Raw genomic sequence first — 24,034 nt, 5'->3', positions numbered from 1 at the left:
ACTTATTTCATAGCTCCCCTTTTAACCCTGCCATATGTCCTCTAAGCTTCTTTATTGGTATGCTCATCTTTAATATCTGTAAAATAAGAAATTTTATTGGTGGAATGTAAGCTTACGGCTTAGTAAATAGGATTAATTAAGATAGGTGAAACATATGAGCCTTACAAGCGTAAATCATGCATAAAACGAAGGCATTGTTTAATTTGAGAGAGCCTTTCAATCCATCTCATCTCATTTAATTATTACAGTTTTCTCAAACTTTCTCACAAAATATAATAAACAATTCAGTTTTTTCAAATTTCAAAACAAAAATAATATTCTAATAATATTTTATTCAATTTTCATCTTATCTCATATCAACTCACCATCAAAACCTCCTTTAAAAATAATAAAAAAAAGAATAATTAAATTTATAGTATTAATGGTAATATTGCAAAATTTGTACTATGCAAAAAAGTATTACAAAAAATTTTCCTCCATAAAGAGAGCTACACCTATCAACTGTAGCTATCATTCCCATAAATTTCTCTATCTTTGCGATCTACTCCTTTCTCAATGTTTTTCGGTGTAGTTGTATTTCCTATTAACTTCTCTATTAAGGTCTACACCTTTTTAGCGTACTTATCATCATACATTCCTCATGTGTGAGATCTACACATTCTCAATATCTTTCGGTGTAATTCTCATCCTCCAATGATATAGTAATGATATTGTACTATGACTATAAACGTCATATATTATATCATGCGATTAATTCCATAAAAATGTAGTAGATGTTTTTTATGTAAATATAATTGTATCATAAATTACAAGAAGTTTTCAAAAAAAAAAAAATCGTCTATGAATATGTCGTGACAACATATGTAAAAGGTCATACTATAAAATCATTATTTTCTTATATGCTTAAGTCACACATTTCATGAGATGCTAATTTGTCATTAAACAATTTTTCTGTAATAACATCTTATAACATATTTAATAAAAATGCTCAGAAAATTTTAAATAAAAATATCATATTAATTAAACTCACTTATCTGGATACACCAATTACCACTTGACAACTACAATAGTATCACTCAGAACCTAAATAAATGATGTAAACCATTTCTAAACATCTTCAAGTAAGAAATCTCATCTTAAAGTAACTTAATTAAAACACTATGTATAATATCGTAACACATAACCATTGAACCCAAAATATATGTATCACTTGTCGACACTACACTCGGGGAAAACAGTTACATGCGGGATATATAACAAGGGGTGGATTCGATGATAACGTGTTTCTAGCTAGCTCCCTCGTGGATGATATGCCCGTCCCTCGTGGATATGTATGCCAATTGTGGTAACATTAGGATAGCTAGGTGGTCTTCTGAAATATGGAGCTAACATGACATGATGTCATGGGACGGGCACGAATCATATGGTCAATATTGTTGTCTGCTTGCAGAGTTCACAAGAATGTTGAACGGCCAGAAAAGGTGGCTGAGAAATTATTAAGGGTTGATCCCTGTGAACATGGGAGCACACATCATATTTATCAAACATATGTTCTGCTGCCAGGAGATGGAAAGAAATGAAAAGTTGAGGATCTCATGAAAAAGGCCTATCTTGCATCTGGATCTGAGTTAAGAACAAGGTGCATGCTTCTGTGGCTGGAGATAAATCCCATCCGTACAGCCATTCGAGTTTCAAGCAATATTCGTGTCTGCATGGACTGCCCACACAGCAACTAAAAATTATATATATCAAAGATTAGTTTGTGAGGGATAATACCCGATTTCACCATTTCAAGAATGGAAAGTGTTCTTTTGGTGATTATTGGGGACTCACATAATAAGATCATATCATTCTGGTAAACCTCTGAGAGCTCGTTTGTTTTTGCAGATGAGATAATATAAGTTAAAATTAAAGTTAAAAGTTGAATAAAATATTATTAGAATATATTTTTTTAATATTATTTTTATTTTGGTATTTGAAAAATGTTGAATTATTTAATATTAATATTATTTCATCTCATCTCATAATTATAACTTTCTTAAATTTTTACACAAAATAAAATGAACAATTCAACTTTTTTAAATTCTAAAATAAAAATAATATTAAAAAAATATATGCGAGAAATATTTTATTCAACTTTTAACTCAAAGTAGCAGGATTTTTGATTTTGCGGCTATTCTCTCCTAAAGTTTAAAGTTCCAATCGAGTGCAAATAATTTTTAACAGCCATGACCATCGGAAAAAAACCAATGATAAGACAAAAGAGACGTTGGGTATGCCCGATCTCTTGGATTCCTTGTCATAAAAAGAAAAGAAAACATTGTCTTTCTGGTTGAGAGAAAGTAGTGAACAAGAAGTTGAAATATGGGATGACTTGGTTGAGGGAACACTCGTTTTCATTGCAAATCCTCCAACTATCTGGTTGTTGTCATCTAACTCATAACTCGATCTGTGCGGTAACTGACATTGCTCCTTTGAAGAACAGCGGCACATGTTGTGTTCGGAGAACCATCCATTGATGACCAAAGAAGGTTTTACAGGAAAAGACATGCTTCCTTTGTACAACTGCATCGCATGTTCTCTTCAGTAAACTGTCTATTGATTAAAAACTTAAAAGAAAGATTTTTCCCACGAGACATAGCTACCAAATGTAATTTCCATTTCTGTCCATGACCAAAGGGGAAAATAACAACAACAAAAAAAAAAAAAAAAAAAAAAAAAGAAGACGACAATTTGGTCGACATGCCCCCAATTAACAATGATCAGGTCAAATCGGCCACCAACCATTTTATTCCAACGTATACTAGTGTTATAGCTACGCGTCGTGCTGTTAGATGCAACGTTGCAAACATCTACCCACTTGATAAGGGTACCTTGGATTTTTCATTTTTCTTTTTTAAGCTCAGATGCTTCTTTTGTCTCTATTTTATGGACTTGGAGAACCTCGCCTAAGCCTAAATTAAGGAGAAAAATGAAAAGAAAAGGAAGAAAGAGACTTGGGAAACCTCACCCTTTCGAGAGATGGAAAATAGAGAATGCACGTTTGCAATTGCTTCAAGGTTGTCCAGTCTTGAGGTTTCTGACAAGCAATTAAATTGAGATTATACTTGGAAAAATAAGATAACCGTACAACTATTTTATAGTTATTTTACATCTTTTACATAAAATGAATGTTAATTTTGTAATATTCAAATTTATTTTTAAAGAAATGTCATGATTTTATTGATTCTTTAAAAATGAAGTGTATAATAATTGTAAAAGAGTTGTAGCTGTATCATTATTTTATCAATGAGATTATCGCTCCCCTACCGACCAGTTATTAAAGCTAGATATTCCCAATATCTGAGCATTGGCTTTGGCTTATGCATCTATATATTCATCTTTATATTTACATAATATCTTTAAATTGGTCTACATTAGATTATGCATCTTCAAAATTTTGCATAGCTATGAATAGTATTTCTTTAAATTTGAAGAAATATTATTCACTCTCTAAACATTATTTTATTGTTTTTTCTCTCTCATACCCATTAAAATTAATTTTGCAAAATTTGTATTAAGATGATTTTGATATATGAAATTTGTATTAAATTAATGATACAAAGTGTTTCTTAATATATATTAATATTTATTGATAAAATTGTTCATTTTAATATATGAAATGGGTAATATTTAGATATATGGAATTGATATTTTTGAGCATATGATGCCAATTGTAAAATATATAAAAATAATAATTTTAAGGAAAAAAATTATTATTATTTAGTTCAAAAATACATAATGCAACGTGAGAGTTTTTCTTAATATGCAAAATCATCCAAAAAAAAATTAATACTAGTACTCTTCTACAATGAGATACTACCAATGTGATTTTGTCGGTAATATTACAAATTGTATATATTATATCAGTATCACGTCCATGGCATCATAAATAGCATTATTCTTTTCATTTTCCTTTTATAAATTATATATAGGGCTTGAGAATCCCAGCCAGCCAACCACCCCCTTCTTCTTTTTTGTCCCTCGCAGAGCTTTTGAAAGTGGTACAAATTGATTTCAACTGTCTATTTTAACCCTCAAAACTTCAACAAGTAGCCTACTTTCCCCCCAAGTTCACCACTGAGTAACATGAGTAGATTATGAATTTATGAGATATTTTTCAAGTTCTTTTTTTTTTTCCTTCTTAAATAAGAAAATGAAGGTACGAACATGAATACTAAAGAATATGGAATATATATTTTAAACGAAATATTTCAATAGTAATTGTACAATTCAAATTATAAAAAATCTCTAATTCTTTTAAGAGACTTAGAGCATTCATAATGGTTTTTTTTTTATATTATCTTTTAAAATACATCACTAAATTTTACTTTTTTCCTATTTTACATACTGACTTTTATAATATATTTTATATCAGTTTATCTATTTTTTTCATATCACTTAAATAATATTTTTTTATTCTTTTTAAACACATTTCATTTCTACCAATAAATTTGTAATATCCATATATTTTTTTATATTTGTAATATATTATTATATACTATATAATATAATTCAGTCGTATACACACCAAATAAAATTATAAAAGAAAATAAAAATATGAAAAAATTGAATAAATAATATTTCCAAGATGTTTTTTAGAAAAAATAAAATATAAATGTTTTAAATGAGGAACAATAAAAAAGAATTTGTATTGAAATATAAAAGTAAAATAAAATGAGAGAGTAAATGAAGTATAAATAATAATAAAATTATTTGAATGATGAATAGTACCAGCTAAATATAGCGGATTACTGTAGCAATTTGTATTTTACATTTTTTTTATATAATAAGATGGAACTCATTCTATGAACAATTTTTTAAATAATTTACATTTTTTGTATTATAAATAAGCTAGTGAGAATGCTCTTAGGGCTGGTTTGGTTATATAAAAGTTTAAAATTAAATTATCTTATCTCATCTCATCATTACAATTTTATCTAATTTTTATATAAAATATAATAAATAATTTAAAATTTTAAATTTTAAAATAAAAATAATATTAAAAAATAATATTATAATAATATTTTATTTAATTTTTAACAAAACATCTAATCTGAAATACGTAATGAAACGGAAACGGAACCTAATTGGTAGTGACAAGAAAGAAGAAATACTTCCACCAACAACAACGCGTGACATTTATCTGTTTAGAATGTGAATGGTAGTTGCAAAAATGAGATTAAATAACCAGTTAATTAATTTTCATACATTCCTTATAAAAAGATGTAAATACGATCAGGTCACGGGAAAATTAACACATAGCCAGTTATTTAGTGAGTAGATCAAAGAAGATAATGGAATTTATAGGAAATCACTATATAAGACAATATATATTTTTTTGATAAATAATATAAGACAATATATATATATAATTATATATACATATTTCAGCCAGAAAATATATATAAGGAGTCTTTAGAATATATATTCATTTGTAATACAATCACATTCCTTTCCAGTTAACCCCATGAAAATTCTTCAAAAAAAAAAAAAAAAACCCCATGAAAATAAAAAAAAGTAGAGTTCATGAGTAGCACAGCTGCACAGGGCAGCATACGCGCTATATATATTAGAAAAATTTTCAATTCTTAAAAAAAAAATTAATTTTCTTTGTCTTAAACAATTAGATATTAGAATAATAATAATAAAGTCGGGCCAATAATAAAACCAAATTCAAGAATAAAATTTAGCTTTTTCTTCATCAATCATCCACTTTCTCATCCATTTTCCTTGGTGTCTCTCTCTCCCCAATATCCCTTTCCAGAGAATCTCAAGAATTTTCTAAGAAAACTCAATCCCGGTCCCTAACCCAGATCCGAAAGATCCCTTCGGAGACTACCTACGGATCGATTTGGCCTCGAGAATCGCAAGCAGATTAAGATTCCTTTTCCGACTACGAAGACCCAATTTCATTCTTTCCCTCACATCAGTAATCCTTACCCACAATAAATCCCCATTAAACGATCCCCTTTTTTCTTGCCCTCTCTTATTTCACATTCTTTTTCTCATCCCGATTTTCCCAAGAAAAACTCCTTTTAGATGACCCTAAAACCCACGTTCAATTCGGTGATTAGTGCGTTTTCCTTAGTTTTTTAATTTTTTTTATTTAAGTTGTATTCTAGAGCTCTCTATATATATGTTGCGTAGATTTTTTCTTGAGAAAAGTTTTGATTTTGATCTATAGAAAAGATTTTTGGATCGTTGTGTTTGTGTTGGGATTTAATGGATCTGAGAGTGGATTGAAATCAATGATCTGTCTTCGATGAGCTTTTTGGATGAGCAAAACTTTTTGATTATTGTATTGGTGGATTGGATAATAAGCTAAGACGGTGAAGGGGCCGAGCTTACTGCTTTTATCTTCGTTTGATTGGGAACTGGATTATGGATCACGTGATTGGTGGAAAGTTTAAGCTCGGGCGGAAGATCGGCAGCGGCTCGTTTGGAGAGCTCTATTTGGGTACGCAAATCACACGTGTAAAGTAGCATTGTTTGAATTTTTGGTTTTTTACTTGTTGTCGAGAATCAGTTGTCTCATAATGCTCTTGTTTGATGTTGTTTTGTTTCAGGTGTTAATGTACAAAGTGGAGAGGAAGTGGCTGTCAAGCTGGTATGTGTTGGGGGGTGGGGGATCTGGGTTCATTTCTTTGTTCGGTTTAAATTTTGTTCGGGAAGTTTGACCTTTTCCTCCTTTTGGTATTGGGTGGCGTTGAAGTATAGTGTTAGATACCTGTGAGTGGATCAGTTTTTTTCCTTCGCCGCAATCTAAGAGTTTGAGGTCTCGATTTGTATTTGTAGAGAAACAGTCATGTATTGAACAAGAGAAAAAGGATGGCTCTAGTATCCTTCTACATATTATTGGTTGCCTCTTTCCAATTAACTCTTTAGAAAGTTGGATTTCTTCAATGCCTAAAAGGCTAAAACCATCTTATTAGGTAGCTTTCATCTTTATTTGTAATCAAAGACTTCATCCTCCAGCATCCTTCATATATTATTATCTACATTTACTTTGATCTTAATACCAATCTTAATCTGTAGGTTGAATGTTCTGGTTTTATTACAAGTTTTATATTAATCAGTTTTTTCTGTGCTTGAGTGGTGTTTATACAAGGTTGAGCACTTCAATTGAAGTTGTTGTCGTTCTCTTTTATTTTTGGAAACTATCACCTATAGTGAGTATATGACTTCAATTGCACTCCTATATTTGTCTCTGTCCCCAGGAGTCTGTGAAGACCAAGCACCCTCAGCTTCACTATGAGTCAAAGTTATACATGCTTCTGCAAGGAGGAAGTGAGTTTCCCTTTCTATTCCTTTTGTTTATCGTGAGTAGATACAAAAGGTTGTTTCTGTGAGTTGGATCTTTGTATTATTAATTTATCTTTTACTTGTATGAAGCGGGTATCCCCATCTGAAATGGTTTGGTGTTGAGGGCGAGTATAATGTTATGGTTATTGACCTGCTTGGTCCAAGCCTAGAAGACCTGTTCAACTATTGCAACCGAAAGTTCACTTTAAAAACGGTTTTGATGCTTGCTGATCAGTTAGTAAGTATTCTATTGTTTTGAATGGAGGTATCTTTGGTAAATATATTGTTACATGTACAGAGAAAACGGAAGGTTTATTTTCTAAAATCGCTTCCATGCTGATGGTTTTTTTTCTGTTATTTAATGTAGATAAACAGAGTTGAATACATGCATTCACGGGGTTTTCTTCACCGTGATATAAAGCCAGACAACTTTTTAATGGGTTTAGGGCGCAAAGCTAATCAGGTAATAATTTTTTTATACAGTCTTAATTTATGCTTTCAACATGCGTTACTTTAAATGCATGTACATGTTGAAACTTAATTGGTATTCTAATATATGTGCACTAGGTCCCCTTTATTTCTACTTAATTCTTTGTGTGGTTTTCACTTGAAATATTGTATGTCTCAAAAAAGCGATGTTTTCGTGATTTATTTCTCAAAACTGTTTTTTATCTCAAAATAAGTGTCTTGGTGCTAATTTTGAGTATTACACACTAGAATCTTATATGGGTTTGGAGATAGGGCCAGAGACTGGTTTGTTGGCTGTTTCTCGGGATCTTGAGAAATTGTTGTCGGGGTCAAGGGCAATGAGTTTCATCCGAAGTTTTGAATAAATTTGATTGTTGATTGCTTGATATTTTTGATGATGCGGAACCTCACAAAGGCAGAGCCATTTAGACCCACCCTTATGGAGTAAACCTCAGATACACGATCTCACCCACCGAAACTATGTATCAAGTAATCCAAAGGAACTCCTATAGCAGAATTGAACTCAAGATGTCTCGCTCTACAGCTCATCCTAACCCCACCTTTGACCACTAGACTGTACCTGATGGGTAGTGTTGATTGCTTGATATAACACTTTATTTAGTGAGACTGGAATATATATAGGATAGATTGTAGTAAATAATGATAAGCCCTAGATCCTGATTTATTCCTTCATGGATAATGCTTGTTGAGTGGAAACTATTGAAGTAGGGTTATATTACGTATAAAAAAACGATTCTAGGGTTATTTATGAAGAGGTTATTTCTAGTTTTTGAAATTTCAATCATTACTAAACATTGATTCCTTACTAGGTAGAATTGACTTTTATAATGATCCCATGAAGTTCCAATTGTAACCTTGAATAGTCTTTTTGGGCTATAAGTCTAGAATATTTGACTTGTAGTTTCATTTGGTCGTTAGAAACGATATCAAAATCAACCTAGTAACAACATTTTTTGGAAGGGCCGGTGGAGGTGATTGATGATGTGCTTTCTCAAAGAGAGGTAATGATGGTCCCTGAGACTCAATCTCCCATTAGTAAGGCTGTGGTTGCATGGGAGGGCAGGAATTTATTTGGGGAGGAAGAAAGGGCGACTCCTAAGCTGCAATGGGTTTCTAGTGATGGGGAACCGATACCGTTAAACAGTGTGCTACCAGACGAGCCGAATGTTCCTGATTGGGTGATTCGAAAGGTGAAGGATTTGCACCGCTGGATAGGCATGGATTGTGGGGGCTATGAAGAGCAGTTTGTGGCTCTACTTACTGCAATTGAAGCAAGCCATACACAGTCTAAGAAATCAGGGTTGAAGAAACAGCGGGAGCTCAAACGACTAACTTGGTCTTTGAACTATGACGGAAGCTCAAGTCGTGAAATATCCAAAGGGAAGGGGCATGCTTATCTTTTATGAAGTCGAAGATTGTGTCTTGGAATGTCCGTGGGTCGAATGAGGTGAATAAGCGGCTTCGCATAAAAAACTTGTTGAGAGAATGGAGGGTGGATATAGTTTGTTTACAAGAAACTAAATTGAAAAGTGTTTCTCAAAGTCTAATGCGTAGCATCTGGAGTTGCACTTATGCGGATTGGGTATATCTAGCCTCGAATGGGGCTTCGGGTGGAATCGTAGTGATGTAGGATAAAAGAGTTGTTGAGAAAATTGAGGAATTTGTGGGGAGTATATAGTGGCATGCTCTTTTAAGAGTGTGGCAGATAACTTTGTGTGGGCTTTTGCAAGTTTATATGGTCCAAATGTAGACAACGACAGACGTTTCTTATGGGAGGAACTCGCTGGGCTACATAGCTGGTGGGAGCTTCTTTGGTGTATATGAGGGGATTTTAACGTAATCAGATTTCCTAGTGAACGATCGGGAGAGAGTAGGCTACGCCCAGCAATGACAGAGTTCTCAGACTGTATCTTTGATTTGAACTTGCTGGATATTTTGCTGTTAGGAGGCTCCTTCACTTGGTCGAATAATTAGACAAGGTCACGGCTAGACAGATTCCTAATTTCACCGGAATGGGAGGTGCACTTTCTTGAAGTGTGCCAAAAGAGGCTGCCACGTCTTTGCTCGGACCATTTTCCTATTATGTTGGATTGTGGTGGCATTCGAAGCGGGCTTCGTTACTTTAAGTTTGAAAATGTGGTTAAAAAGTGAAGGTTTTGTGGACAGGGTTAAGCAATGGTGGTCTTCTTATCAGTTCCATGGTAATCCCTCATACATCCTAGCTTGTAAGCTAAAAGCTTTAAAAAATGACCTTAAGCTTTGGAATTCACAATCCTTTGGAGATATTTGGGAGCGAAAAAAATCCATGGTGGAGGAATTACAACAGTTTGAGCACTTATTGGAGGATAGAGCCCTTACTCCGGATGAGATATTGCGCAAGTCAGAAGTGGTCGCAGAATTAGAAAAAATACTATCACTAGAGGAAATTTCAAGGCGCCAGAAGTCGAGAGCTTTGTGGTTGAAAGAAGAGGACAGGAGTACTAAGTTCTTCCATAGAATTGCTAACTCATAGAAAAACTAATACCATTGATATGCTAAACATTAATGGTATGGAATGTAAGGAGGCTCTTGCGATTCGTGACCATGTGGTGGACTTCTATGATCAACTGTTAACAGAGCGTGTGGGATGGAGGCCAAAGTTGGACGTTCTTGTTTTTGACACTATTACGTCTCAGGAAGCCTCTTGGTTGGATAGGCCTTTTCAGGAGAGGGAAGTGTATGATGTAGTCAAACGTATGAGTAAAGACAAAGCTCCTGGTCCAGATGGTTTCTTGATGGGTTTCTTCCAATCTTGCTGGGAGGTGGTGAAAGGGGACATTATAAATGTGTTTCAGGAAGTATACTTGGTTGGAAAGTTTGAGAAAAACCTTAATGCTACTTTTATAGAGTTGATTCCAAAGAAGACGGGAGCGGTGGAGGTAAAGGATTTTCGACCCATTAGCCTTGTGAATGGGGTGTATAAAATTATATCCAAGGTCCTTGCTAACAGACTGGGGGCGGTTTTGAGCAAGATTATTTCGAATCCACAAAATGCATTTGTTAAGGTGCGGCAAATTTTGGATTGTCCTTATAGCAAATGAGGGTCTGGATAGCAGATTAAAGACTGGCTCCACAGGTATTATTTGTAAGTTAGATATGGAAAAGGCATATGACCATGTCAATTGGGACTTCCTCCTGTATTTGTTGGGGAGGTGTGACTTTGGGCCTAGGTGGTGTAATTGGATTAGTTGGTGCATATCCACAGCCAGATATTCAGTATTGATTAATGGTTACCCTACCGGCTTCTTCCGTAGCTCTTGAGGTCTAAGGCAAGGAGATCCTTTGTCCCCACTTCTCTTTGTTATTATTATGGAGGCCTTGAGTAGGATGACATCGGCAGCAGTCATGCACGGGTTTGTGACTGGATTTATGATTGGTGATCCCAGTGGGGGTATTATTACTTTGTCTCATTTACTTTTTGCAAATGATACACACTTCTTCTGTGAGGCGGATCAAAACCAGTTAAGGGCTTTAAAGGCTTTGTTACTATGCTTTGAAGCAGCGTCAGGCTTGAAAGTGAACTTTGACAAGTCAGAGTTAGTGCCAGTGGGGAACGTGAGTAATACTAGGTAGGTAGCTAGTATTCTTGGGTGCAAGGTAGCCTCTCTTCTGATTACCTATCTAGGATTGCCACTAGGGGCTGCAGCAAGGGCCTCATCCATATGGGATTCAGTCATAGAGAAGATAGGACGAAAATTGGCAGGGTGGAAAAGATTGTACTTGTCGAAAGGTGGCCGTTTGACTCTTATCAAGAGTACCCTTTCTAACCTACCTATATGCTTTCTATCTTTGTTTCAGTTGCTTGCCAGGGTAGCGGCTCAGATTGATAAATTGTACCGTGATTTCTTATGGGGTGGGCTAGGGGATGAATTCAAATTTCAGCTGGTCAGCTAGGATAAGGTGTGTACACCAATCTCATCTGGTGGATTGGGTATAAAAAACCTGAGAATTTTCAATCGGGCCCTGCTTGGGAAGTGGTTATGGAGGCATAATAACGAGACAGAAGCCTTATGGAAGCTGGTGATTGACTATAAATATGGAAGCATGCGGGGGGGATGGTGTACTGAAGAGGTGTATGGGCCTAGAGGTGTGGGAGTTTGCAAACACATTAGGAAGGGGTGGGGGATTTTAGTAGCCTTTCTAAATTGGTGTTGGGGAGGGGTTCTCGCATTTAAGTTTTGGAAGGACATATGGTGTGGGAATGAGGCCCTAAAGGATACATTTCCAGCTATTTTTCAATTGGCATGCAACCAGGAAGCCTCAATAGAGGACCTTATGCTTCTAACAGGGGATCAAGTTCAGTGGAACGTCACATTTAGTAGAGCGGCTCAAGACTGGGAAGTGGACTCCTTTGAGGCGTTTTTCAGCTTACTTTATTCTATGAAGCCAAATGGACAGCAAGTCGATAGGCTGTGGTGGAAGCCTATGGGTAAGGGCATTTTCTCAGTTCGATCCTTTTATAAATCCTTTTCCCAAGTTGCCAACACCCCGTTCCCATGGAGGAGAATCTGGAGAAATAAGGCGCCTCCGAAAGCGATCTTCTTTACTTGGACAGCAGCGTCAGGGAAGATTCTGACTACCGACAATCTGAGGAAGCGTCGTTTAGTCATTCTAGATTGGTGTTGCATGTGCAAGAGAGCTGGCGAGACAGTGGATCACCTTTTGCTACACTGCGAGTCTACTAGAGCCTTGTGGGTTGAAGTATTTAGCCGGATAGAGTTAGCCGTTGTTATGCCTGCAACGGTGGTAGATCTATTGGCCAGCTGGACACTTCCGAGAGGAGCTCAACAAATCAAGGCGGTGTGGAATATGATCCCGATCTGTATTATGTGGTGTATATGGCAAGAACGTAACGATCGGACTTTCGAAAACAAAGAGCGGTCTCCAGAGGAGCTTAGAATTTTTTTTTTCCGTACTTTATTTCTATGGGCCATTGCTTTAGATTTTAATGGCCTGACTTTTCATGACTTTCTAGTTTCTCTTACTTCACCCTAGATAGGTCTTACCTCTTGTATACCATCTTGTGTACTTGGGCTTTGCCTATCTTTATTAATATATCTTTGATTACTTATAAAAAAAAAAATAATTAGAATAAAATTTTTCAGATTGATGATTAGATGGATCAACCATGGGAACGTGAAAGATACCTATATGGTTAATACACATTCCAAGTTGATTCAATCTATTTCTATATTTTTTCCTTCTTTAGCAAAATTATCCCAACTCACATCTAAGGGGGACCAAGGTGGGAATATCAGAGTGTTAGGGGTTTTATTTTAAATAAATATAACCTGGCTACTTTTGCCAAACTTTCACAAGACAGTTCAGCTAACCATGTTGTGTAACATATCTTTTTGCCAAATGCCCTTGACCCTTGGCAGCATTGATCTAATTAACTGATACTGACTTAGTCTCTTATACATGACTAAGGTCCTTCAGAAATTAATAGTTCTGACTGTTTCAGATGTGTCCTTACATGCATTGCTTTTGTTTTTCCTTGCTTAACCGAGTTTATTTTGAACCATAGGTTTATGTGATTGATTATGGTCTGGCAAAAAAGTATAGGGATCTTCAAACACACAAGCACATACCTTACAGGTAATCCAGCATTATTTTTTTCTTGTGGCTCCTGGCTCCTGATTAGGTTGTTCTTGGTTGTTGTACCCAGTATTTTTATGTTATCTAAACTATTCCCGCATTACCAGTGCATCCTAATCTGAGTTTTTGTTGCTAGCACTGATCAAAAAAATTTAGTTCTGTTCTACCAAATTAGAGAGATTTTTATTTCTGGTACAAACAAGCATGCTTCACCACCATCCCCTTTTACTTTTCCGATTTCATATTTTAACTTGGGTTATTTATTTATTTATTTATTTATTTTTTGGGGAGGGGGGGGGGGGTGAGCTGCTCTTGCATGCATAGGCATACTCAGATGTACTTTTTATCTGCCCCCTATTCAACAAATTTTATCATTGGAATGTGACTATATTTCTTACTCCCCAATTGTTCTAGTTATTGTATTCATAGATTGCTCCTTCTTACGAGTTGTCCTCATTGGAACTTCTTGCATGTAGAAGTCATGCAAAAATGTGGACAACCTTGGAGAATTAGTTTTTACCTAATATAAAGGTGGATTTTCAAATTTAATGGGAGCTTTATCAATATCTGACATGGTTCCATTTGTCTATGTATGCTTCAACTATCGAGTGTTTCATTATACCCTTGTCTTTGTTATGTTTAATATTTGGGTCCCAATCACTAGTGAATTACTGGCTTCCTGATGTATTGGTATGCTACTTGTCTGTCATTTTTTAGTATGTCACCATTTGTCAATTGTCAATACAAAGCCTCCCCCTCTTCAAGTCCTTCTCTTGTTCATTTCCGTTTCTCATGAGATTCTCTTTTGGTACAGGGAAAATAAGAATCTCACAGGAACAGCTCGTTATGCAAGTGTCAATACTCACCTTGGAGTTGGTGAGTGAACTTCCCTTTATGCTGCTAATGTACTGTGAGATGGTTTTGGGTTTTGCTGTCGCTTATTTAGATGTGAATATTATTGTATCTGCAGAACAAAGTAGAAGAGATGATCTGGAGTCTCTTGGTTATGTGCTTATGTATTTTCTGAGGGGAAGGTTGATCACTTATCTGGCATTCTTGCTTCACCTAGTTTGTCTAAGCTTATTTATATTTTTAATGTAAAACTTGCAATTCTCTTTCAGCCTTCCTTGGCAAGGCTTAAAAGCAGGAACTAAGAAGCAGAAATATGACAAGATCAGCGAAAAGAAGATGCTTACTCCCATAGAGGTATCATCACTTGCTCCTGCAAGCAACTTATGCAAGACACTTATTCGTTTTACTAGGACTTTTGGTTTTAGTTCATAACAGGAAAAAAAAAAAAAGCCCTGGTTAATGCTATAGAATGTCAATAGTCTGATCTGCAGTTCACGTTCTGATTATAAGTGCCCCGAACATACGTAAAGTGAAGGTATAAAAATACTTATATTCTATTCGACAGGTCCTTTGCAAATCGTATCCATCAGAGTTCACGTCATACTTTCATTATTGCCGATCACTACGTTTTGAAGACAAACCGGATTATTCATATCTGAAGAGGCTTTTCCGGGACCTATTTATTCGAGAAGGTTACTTTTAGACTATTAACCCCAGCCCTTGAGACAAATTTCACTTGTTTTACAAGAGCTTTCACAAAAACTTGGAATTCAGTGAGTTGTAATTGGTGCAGGTTATCAGTTTGACTATGTATTTGATTGGACTATATTGAAGTATCCTCAAATTGGCTCCAGTTCTAGAGCACGAGTTAGTACCTAATTTGTTAGCATTTACTTATTTGTAAAAAACAGTCTATATGTGGGTGGTAAATGATCTTATTACCTTTTCATGTCCCTTCTTAAACAGCCAAGCGGGAAACCAGCGCTAAACCCAGGAACATCTGCTGAGAAAATAGAGAGGCCTTCAGGTCTGTCCCCTTTCACAGCTAGGCTTGGAATAAAGTTAGTTTTGAATAATTAAGTTCTGTAGGTGTTCAGAATTCCTCTAATATGTGTAACAAGGGCTTTGAGCTCGCAAGTGCCAAGTGCTGAGCCTTCCTCTGTGCTGTGGGCTAAGATAACCTATTTTCACTTTCTAAATGCTGGATTTCCTAGTTTGATAGCTTTGGTATTTACTTGGAAAGTTTATGGAGCAGTAGGATCTATAGTACTTTGTTTAAAATTTTCATATTACTACACGGTTCCATTTCTTATTTTAATGGGAAGATGAACAAGTTTTCAACATATGACGCATACCGTTGTATGTTTCTTCTAGTGGGACAAGAAATCCGAGAACGGTTTTCTGGTGCTGTCGAGGCATTTTCCAGGAGGAATGGCTCGGGGCATGGTGATCACTCAAGGCACAGATCTTCGGATGATGTGCCATCGTCCAAGGATGTGGTGAGTATTTGCAAGTGGTGTGCAATTTTTCTGCATAATTTTATAAATTTATCCATTTCAATTTCCACATGATCATCTTTTGCACTCTTCCGTCTATTTTGCATTTGGCAGCAACCTGATTCTGAAAGGGGACGCTCTTCTCGTAATGGCAGTGCCTCAAAGAGGCCTGTAATGTCAAGCAGTAGGCCAAGCTCCTCTGGTGAGCCCAGTGAGAATCGGTCAAGCCGGCTGGTGTCAGGCAATGGTCGCCTGTCCACAACCCAGAGGATTCAACCTGGGTTTGAATCCAAAACATCTTTTAGCCGTGGTGCAACCACTAGAGGTAGTCGTGATGATGCACTTCGGAGCTTTGAGCTCCTGTCGATCGGTACAGGTAAGAGGAAATAAAGGATGAATCCATCTGGTAAGAACTGCTCTGTGTCAGGGCTCAAGACTACCCCTTTGCAGTTTGTTACGAAATCTAAAGTATTATGGTTTTACCTCGGCTACTTTGTACATGTGTATCAATGGTTGGGTTGAACTCGCAGCTAAAAGCTCACTGAAGTTCCTCTCGAGAGCACTTCCAGACTCTTGGCACCTCTTGGAGTTTCTGGCCCTTATTATGGCTCTTGGACTCATCCAAGAAAAGAGGGAAATTATGTCACCTTAGGGAAATGTTCATACATCCTGAGACACTGATAGTTGTAATAAGTACGGCTGTTATAATTTTTTTTTTTTTCCCGTAGAAGAGGAGAGAAAGAAAACCTTGCTTCACTCGTAATACACCCTTTGTCGTCTTGCTGTACGTTTTACACAAATACATTTTCATATTATCTGCCTTTTTGTTTTAAGCCTAGTAGTAGTAGTAGTAATTGTTGGTTTCACGAGTCACTCATTTACTCTAAGGGCTATGTTATCTGTTATATATACACTGTATTCCCTTCCTGCATTTATATTCGATGTGGTACTGTCCATCATGTGCCTCGTTTTTTGACCACCATCACATAGAACTTAAAAGAAAATGATATATATATATATATATATATAACAATTTTTACATCCTTTTTATACAATTATATTTTAAATGAAGAGTATTTTTTTGTAAAATAACTTATAAAAGTAACATCACTATATATAAATATCCTTATATATATATATATATATAACAATTTTTACATCCTTTTTATACAATTATATTTTAAATGAAGAGTATTTTTTTGTAAAATAACTTATAAAAGTAACATCACTATATATAAATATCCTTATTTCAAAATATGGTTGTATAAGGCTTATAAAAAGAGTTGTGCATGTATTATTATTTCGTTGAGAGTAATATTAGATACAGCTTTAAGATATGTAACGTTTGCATACTTCAATTAAAAAAGCTCAATTAAAAAAGCTCAATTAAAAAAGTTGTATCTGCCATTAAAAATGAATTTTTTGTGTAGTTTTTAAATGTCTATTTTTCCAAATTAAATGTACAAGGCTTGTACACTCTCTCAAACTGTATAAATAATAATTATTTAACTATCTGCATTTACTAATAGATTTTTTTATTTATTTTTTGAATCATGCATTTACTAATAGATAGAACAAATTATACGATTTTGTTTAATCAAGAGATAATTTTAATCTTTTGTACTCTTCAAATTGGGGGTACCTATATCTATAATGTAAGTGCACAACACAACTTGCCTCTCTTGTAGAGAAGATATGGTCGTCCCTGTTCTAATGCCAGCAATGAGTTTCACTGCTGTTGAAGCCTCTTACGTTTGGATTTTATTATACTGTTCATGTCTTTGTCCGTTTACAGGGACTTCCATGTAAATATCAGAGCTCTTCATTCAAGTGTAAGGAGCTTTCTCCGAGAGGATGACATGCCTCTCTCTCTCTCTCTCTCTGTGACTATTGTAACGGGTATCCTTGCCAATCAATTTCTTGGTGGCGTCCAATAAATTGAGGTGATTTCCGATTGGTTTCTGGTTGTTACGGAAAGCTAATGATTCCCATTTTTTCCCTTGAAACAAACACATGCACCAGCCTCATTGATGATTGTACTTGTTTATAGTTTCTACTTAAAATCACCAACTCTTTTTATTAACGAAACTCCAATCCAGAGGAGGTCTAGTTCCTCAAATAAATTATGGAAAGACGATCTTCCATTCTTTATTTGTGGATTCTATCTTAGGTGTTTGATATTATGATATCGTATTGACGAGTTGAAGGGTGTAATCCGTTTGATCCGGTCGATTTTTTAGTTTTTTTTTTTTTTTTTAACCGGATAAACTTTGGTCAGTCCATCACTCTTGTGGAGAAATATAAACCAGACCAAACCGATTGGGTCTTATTGAAGTGATTCGGATTGGGTCTTTAATTTTGCGCTTAGGGCTCAAATATATACTCTCTAAGTATATATTAAAAATATATACTCTTTAAGTATTTTAATTAAGTATATTAAAAATTTTGAGTTTCCTTAATTAGTTAAATTTTACATATTAAAAAAAAATTGACCATAAAACTGTTAATTACTTAATTATGTAAGTAAGGATTAAACTAATATCTATGCGCGCATAAATAATTAGGTTGAAAAATTACATAATTTACATGGTTATGCAACTTACATTATTACATAAAATCTTTTTATATCGTGTATAATATATTATATAACAGTTTTACTTTTAAAAATAATTATATATTGTAAGTTGGGATGGAGAAGTCCCAACCTGAGACCGGACCAAAAATCAAATTTTTAAATTTTGGACTAAAATCAATTGATTCAATATTCCGAAATTTGGCTGGACTGGATCGTGTAAAATTGACCGATTCGGTTTTTTTTTGGGTCCAACCAGTTTTTATTATGCCCCAAATGACAATGGAAATGGAGGCAAAATGAAAAGAGTTAACATGCCGTTATTTCTTCGTCTATATATGAGAAAATGAGGCGAGAATATCATGAAACTTAAAAAAACATTAATTGTATTACCAAAAATGAACAAAAAGAAAAATCACAGATCAGATAAAAAGGTTTGAATTGAAATTAATTAGCTTAAATAACCGCTATATATTAACTCTATTTAATGCCCCCATCTAGAAAACCAATCTCTAGTCTTGCCCATAGATTCTTGAATCAAAACACTATCATCCATTCTAAATGCACACTCATGCATTCAATTCCCTTCCATTTTTGATTTGACACCATTGCTTTACCATGACAAGAACTTAATGAGTCAAAATTATGCTGAGGAATATCATTATTGCAACAATAAATAAGTTGCTTTCTATTGCATATCCCATATCAATAAACAAAAAATGGCCATGAAACCCAAACTACCTATAAATTGATCATCTTTAGCCCTCAATGTATGACCCATATCCGTCATTGTCCTCGTACTCGTGATCCAGTGATCAGAATCCAAGTTTTGGAAATCAAAACATCCTGATCAGTCCTAATAAACTCTTTCATTATCTGAGGTTGCTCCTCCCTAGCCTGCAGGCATCCATGGCCGAGTATGGCTGGAACATGAGGCATAGAAACATGCATGGGTCCAACCTCGGACGTCGACAACGGCCTTATAATCCAACACAGAATATTGCATGTCGACTGTGTAACCATGTTTTTGTGAGCACCCGAGCCCTCATAAATCACATCGAGTATCACATGGTGGAAGACTCAGCTGCCTCAAGAAGGGCGTTGCAGCATATAATTACAAATCGCTTGCCCTCCCAAAGAGATAATCTCTTCGTCAATGCTTTCATGCCCAATTACTTTGCTACTAGTTTCCCAATCCCATCTCGGGGAACTCGTCCATTTTTCGTTGACAGGTTACGGCCACGGCCAGTACCGGTGCAACGTCCCTCGGCACCCGCCCAGGAAAGATACATGATCAACAACCGGATTGTTGCTGCGCGCCCATTCCGGCCTCCACTTCAAGTTTCTCCGATGGCGAGGAATATCGACGACTTCTCCCTTGCGCCAGCACGGTTTGTACCTGCTGCTGCGCAAACCACTAATATTGCGGCGGAAGAGCCTCCGAGTGATCCCACCAGGCCGTATCTTAATCAGTTGGATCACCCTATCATGGCAATGGTTGAAGTTATTGAGATCAAGGAGGACGACAACAATGCAATATCTGGCTCGAACAAGCTGGATTTGGACTTGAAGCTTTAGAACTTATGTATGAAATTATGATGATCTGAGCCCATCCATGCATGGCGATTGACTTTAATTGCATGAAGAAATTAATTAGGCATAATTATATCATTTTCATATTAATTAAATAATAATGAGTTTTTCTGCGGTATTATATTATAGTTAATTTAGTTGTTTATTTCATTTTTATAACTGCATATTATGTCTCTATCATTATTCTGAAATTTAAATTAAAAGACATTGCGTCAAGTAATGACCACATAGGTAATAGTAAAAGAGAGGAAAAAGCGTGAGATGTGCTGGAATCTGTATTGTTCACGTGAATACCTTAATCAAACAAATGGATCTCACTAAACTTTTCCTTTTAATGAATAAAAATTTAAAAATGGTTAAAAAGACTCGACAAAATTAAGTCCGTTACAATCAATACAATGCACAGTTCAGATCTCGTCAAAAATCTTAATTAATTATACCTCTATCTTCACTTCTCTTTATTATCTCTTAATTTTCTTTTCTCGATGACACGAAAAGAAATCTAGAAAACTAAGAATTTTAAAATCTAAATTAAGAGAGATATTACAATATTGACATGAAAAACTAATCCTTAGTATTATGGATTAATAGTATATTGTCTAGAAATGATTGATCCTATATATATATATATATATATATATATATATATGTATGCATACACACGTATATATGCATATGTGAGATCTATAATGTTCAATAAGGTGCCTCTTGATTCTTTATTACTTTTTTTAGAGATGAGATGAAATGTTTTAGATGAAACATAAAAGTTGAAAAAAATATTGTTAGAATATTATTTTTTAATATTATTATTATTTTAAGATTTGAAAAAGTTGAATTGAGATTTAAAAAAGTTAAATTGTTTATTATGTTTTGTGTGAGAATTTAAAAAAATTATAATGATAAAATAAAATGAAATAAAACAATTTCTAAATCCAAACGGGATATTAATATCGTAAATTTCTGATATCACTTGTTTACAAAGACAGTACGTAGCACAATGCATGACTAGCTAGGATGCTCTTCTCACGTGCCTTTCTGGCTTCTGTGTTGCTTCTGTGCTCCACTGGGATTCTCTTCTAGTAAACGTCAACCAAATAGGGGAGAGAGAGAGAGAGAGAGAGAGAGAGAGAGAGAGAGAGAGAGGCCTCCTTTGGTTAAGTCCATGCACATGCTACAGTACCATCTAATTACAATGATTTTTTTTTGTTTTTTTCGTGACAATGATTCGATTTGATTTGTTCGATCAATTGATATTTACTCTTAGTAAGTAAAATAAATAAGCAGGCCAAGCTGAAAAAGAAAAAAAAAAAAAGTCCAATAATTCTTTTTCCATTTGTAAATAATTTTCATTAATTTTGCTTCGAGTGGTACGTACCAGCTATACGTAGGAATTAAAGGTGAAAAAGAGTAGGAAAAACAAATAATATTGAGTCCCATGTAAACTTAAAAAATAAATCCTCGGATTTCACCTCGACCTTCTCCCAAACAGATAATCAAATAATAAAATTAAAAAAAAAAACAAGAATAATTGAATGCTTGAAGCTTGCCATTGTCACCACGGCCAAAGCTATATATATATATATATATTTTCGTCAGAAGCTTCAACAATAATAAAAAGCGAGACAATTAATTTCAAAGAGAAGCAAGCTGGAGTCTCCATTTGCAGCCGATGTAACAATTTGTGGCAGTAACTTTAAAGTTTGGATTCATTAAAACTCTTGTACATGAAACTCTATGTATGATCTATAATAATAGATCAATAAATAAATACACAAATATTAAATTTTACATTATTTATCATTGATCAAGTACATAACTGTATATATAATATATAGAAAAATAATTTGTATAAGCCTCAAATAGATAAATTCTATGCAAACATTTTGTAAAAAAGTGGACTCTACCTTAAAAAAATAAATAATTTTTACAAGCTCCCGTAAAAAAATAGACTCCACCTTAAAAAAATGTAAAAAAAACTATTCTTTATTAGTGATATCTATTTTTTTATAAAGAGCTTGTATGAGGCTTGCATATTTAAAACTTGTACATAACATTACACAATTTAGAGATATTAACATGTTAGAACTTACTTACTCCGTTACTATTAGTTTATCTAAGACTTGATTGCAATTGAGGAAGTTATGTGAAAGTTTCCTTGGAAAGTTGGCAATTCCACCGGAGCAATTAAGACTTATACTTAGCATTTCTCATTTTAGATATATATCATATGCAATCAATAATAATAATACAACTTTCAAAAGTGAAATTAATTTATAAGAAGGATATTGAAGATGGGGACTACTTCTCTCAAGAGAAAATCCTAATAAAATATTAATAACCTAGTAAGGGTGTGCATCCGGATACGAATTTGGGTATCTAGAAACCACAAAACCAAACCACTATGTCCTGGATGAATGAAATCTTAGGGTTTATACAAAACTAAACCACAAACCCAGATTCAAAATGAGAGAGAGAGAGAGAGAGAGAGAGAGAGAGAGAGAGAGAGTTGGGAAATTGGGCTGGCCAAACTCAAAGTCGAAGGGCTAAGAGTTTTGTTCATAGTTAGAATTTTCTTTTAAATGAAAGCAGATACGAATATCCGGGTCTATAACCAATATTCATAACTGCATCTGAGAATATTCTACCCGTCCAGATTTACCCAAATTTTCATATTTCAGGTCTGAAAAAAATTCGATTCTAATGCACACCTTTAATAATAAGTAGTCTCCACGAATTTTGTATAGATAATTGAAAATTAAGATAGAGCTATGACGTTCGTCTTATATGCGAGTGCCTACAAGAAAAAGGGACTTTTGTGACTAATTTATTGCGACTAAAAGATTATTTGCAACCAATTTTAGTTGCAAATAGTCATTTCGCTGGAATTAACTGATCGTAAATAAGCAGTTTTCTTGTAGCTAGCCTAATCTCTTTAAAAAATCTCCACGAGAATTAGGTGCCTCCATAAATTATAAATAAATTCTTTTTTATTAGGAGAAAAAAATACTAAGATGATAGACATAATTATCTGTTGATTAAATGTGTGTATACATATATATATATATATATATATATATATATATATATATGCTGTACGTGGGGTATGCCTCTTTGTTTTTCTTTCTCGTCAATACTTTTTTGTTTTTGGATATATAGCAATATGACTATATATTTTGATTCCTTGCTAAAGTATTTGAATGAAACCACAAAAATATGCCAATCTAATCACTATTATACGCAGTTTCATATATATATATATATATATATAAAAGAGTTGTTTTATTTGTTTATATTTATATCTATTAAGATCATGCAAAGCATGTCTGCATATCCAATGTGCTCTCCAACCTCAAGACATGGGCCGGTTCCATTCCCTCTACCAATTCTAAGCCTAACCTTCAACCTTTGGTTCTTTTGGTCCCTATTTTTTTTTTTTATTTATCTGTTAAGAGTCTTTAATATAAAGTAATAAAAAATGATTTTATTTATTTATTTATTTATTTTACAGGAACCTCTTCAAGGTAGGATCCTTCAGACCCATCTCTACAGAGTAAATTCTGGTCCCGTACACCGCACGCTCAGAAGTTTCCCAAATATAAAACTGGTTAAGTCACTGATTTCGCCAGAAGGTATGTTTCCAAAGAATTGTTTGCACTTGTGAGATATCGAACCTCAGATATTTACAAGTAATAAAAAATATAAAAAATGATATATTTTTTTTCCTCTTTTATATATCTGCTTCTTGTTATATTTATATATATATATATTAATTGTTTTATCAGCAAGTCTATTTAAATGATTATAATTGCTTTTTTTTCAAAGGCACTAAAATAGTAAATATTTTGGGAGGGAGGTGTTTGGCAATGGAGGTAAAAAACTGGACATCGTTGTCCGGACCGACCCACAACGGTAATGATATTTTTGTCCGTTGCGCTACAGCGTTTCCTATGCTGTCGTCACCTTCACTCTCGGTTTACCACTCTGCCCTTCACTCTTTTCCCGTAGTATATCCAACGCACCACTCTTAACTCCAAGGCGAAATTCAACGCCG

The 24,034-nt window shown here is 34.5% G+C and overlaps 1 protein-coding gene across 2 annotated transcripts; it reads left to right on the top strand.

Moving 5' to 3' along the window:
* The first annotated feature begins 5,731 nt into the window (after positions 1-5,731).
* On the top strand, positions 5,732-16,543 carry LOC121246522 (casein kinase 1-like protein 10). 2 transcript variants are annotated; one of them, XM_041144701.1, is made up of 14 exons: positions 5,732-6,499; positions 6,609-6,649; positions 7,260-7,333; positions 7,435-7,582; positions 7,712-7,807; positions 13,400-13,470; positions 14,285-14,346; positions 14,441-14,504; positions 14,592-14,676; positions 14,888-15,014; positions 15,116-15,189; positions 15,289-15,349; positions 15,697-15,821; positions 15,933-16,543. In XM_041144701.1, exons 1-14 carry the CDS (start codon positions 6,424-6,426, stop codon positions 16,206-16,208), a joined length of 1,380 nt encoding a protein of 459 aa, XP_041000635.1. In that variant the 5' UTR covers positions 5,732-6,423; the 3' UTR covers positions 16,209-16,543. The 2 variants fall into 2 exon arrangements, with proteins under 2 accessions (XP_041000635.1, XP_041000633.1); XM_041144699.1 differs by having other exon boundaries at positions 5,733-6,499; positions 7,260-7,329.
* Positions 16,544-24,034: the final 7,491 nt, after the last annotated feature.

This window comes from Juglans microcarpa x Juglans regia, chromosome 1S (assembly GCF_004785595.1).
Source record: "Juglans microcarpa x Juglans regia isolate MS1-56 chromosome 1S, Jm3101_v1.0, whole genome shotgun sequence".
NCBI lineage: Eukaryota > Viridiplantae > Streptophyta > Magnoliopsida > Fagales > Juglandaceae > Juglans > Juglans microcarpa x Juglans regia.
This window is presented reverse-complemented; position numbering and strand designations above follow the sequence as displayed.

Coding starts and splice junctions, on each gene's coding strand:
- LOC121246522 (XM_041144701.1), top strand. CDS start 6,424: ATGGATCACGTGATTGGTGGAAAGTTTAAGCTCGGGCGGAAGATCGGC. Junction 6,500..6,608: donor GTTTGGAGAGCTCTATTTGG/GTACGCAAATCA, acceptor GTTTTGTTTCAG/GTGTTAATGTACAAAGTGGA. Junction 14,347..14,440: donor CAATACTCACCTTGGAGTTG/GTGAGTGAACTT, acceptor TTGTATCTGCAG/AACAAAGTAGAAGAGATGAT.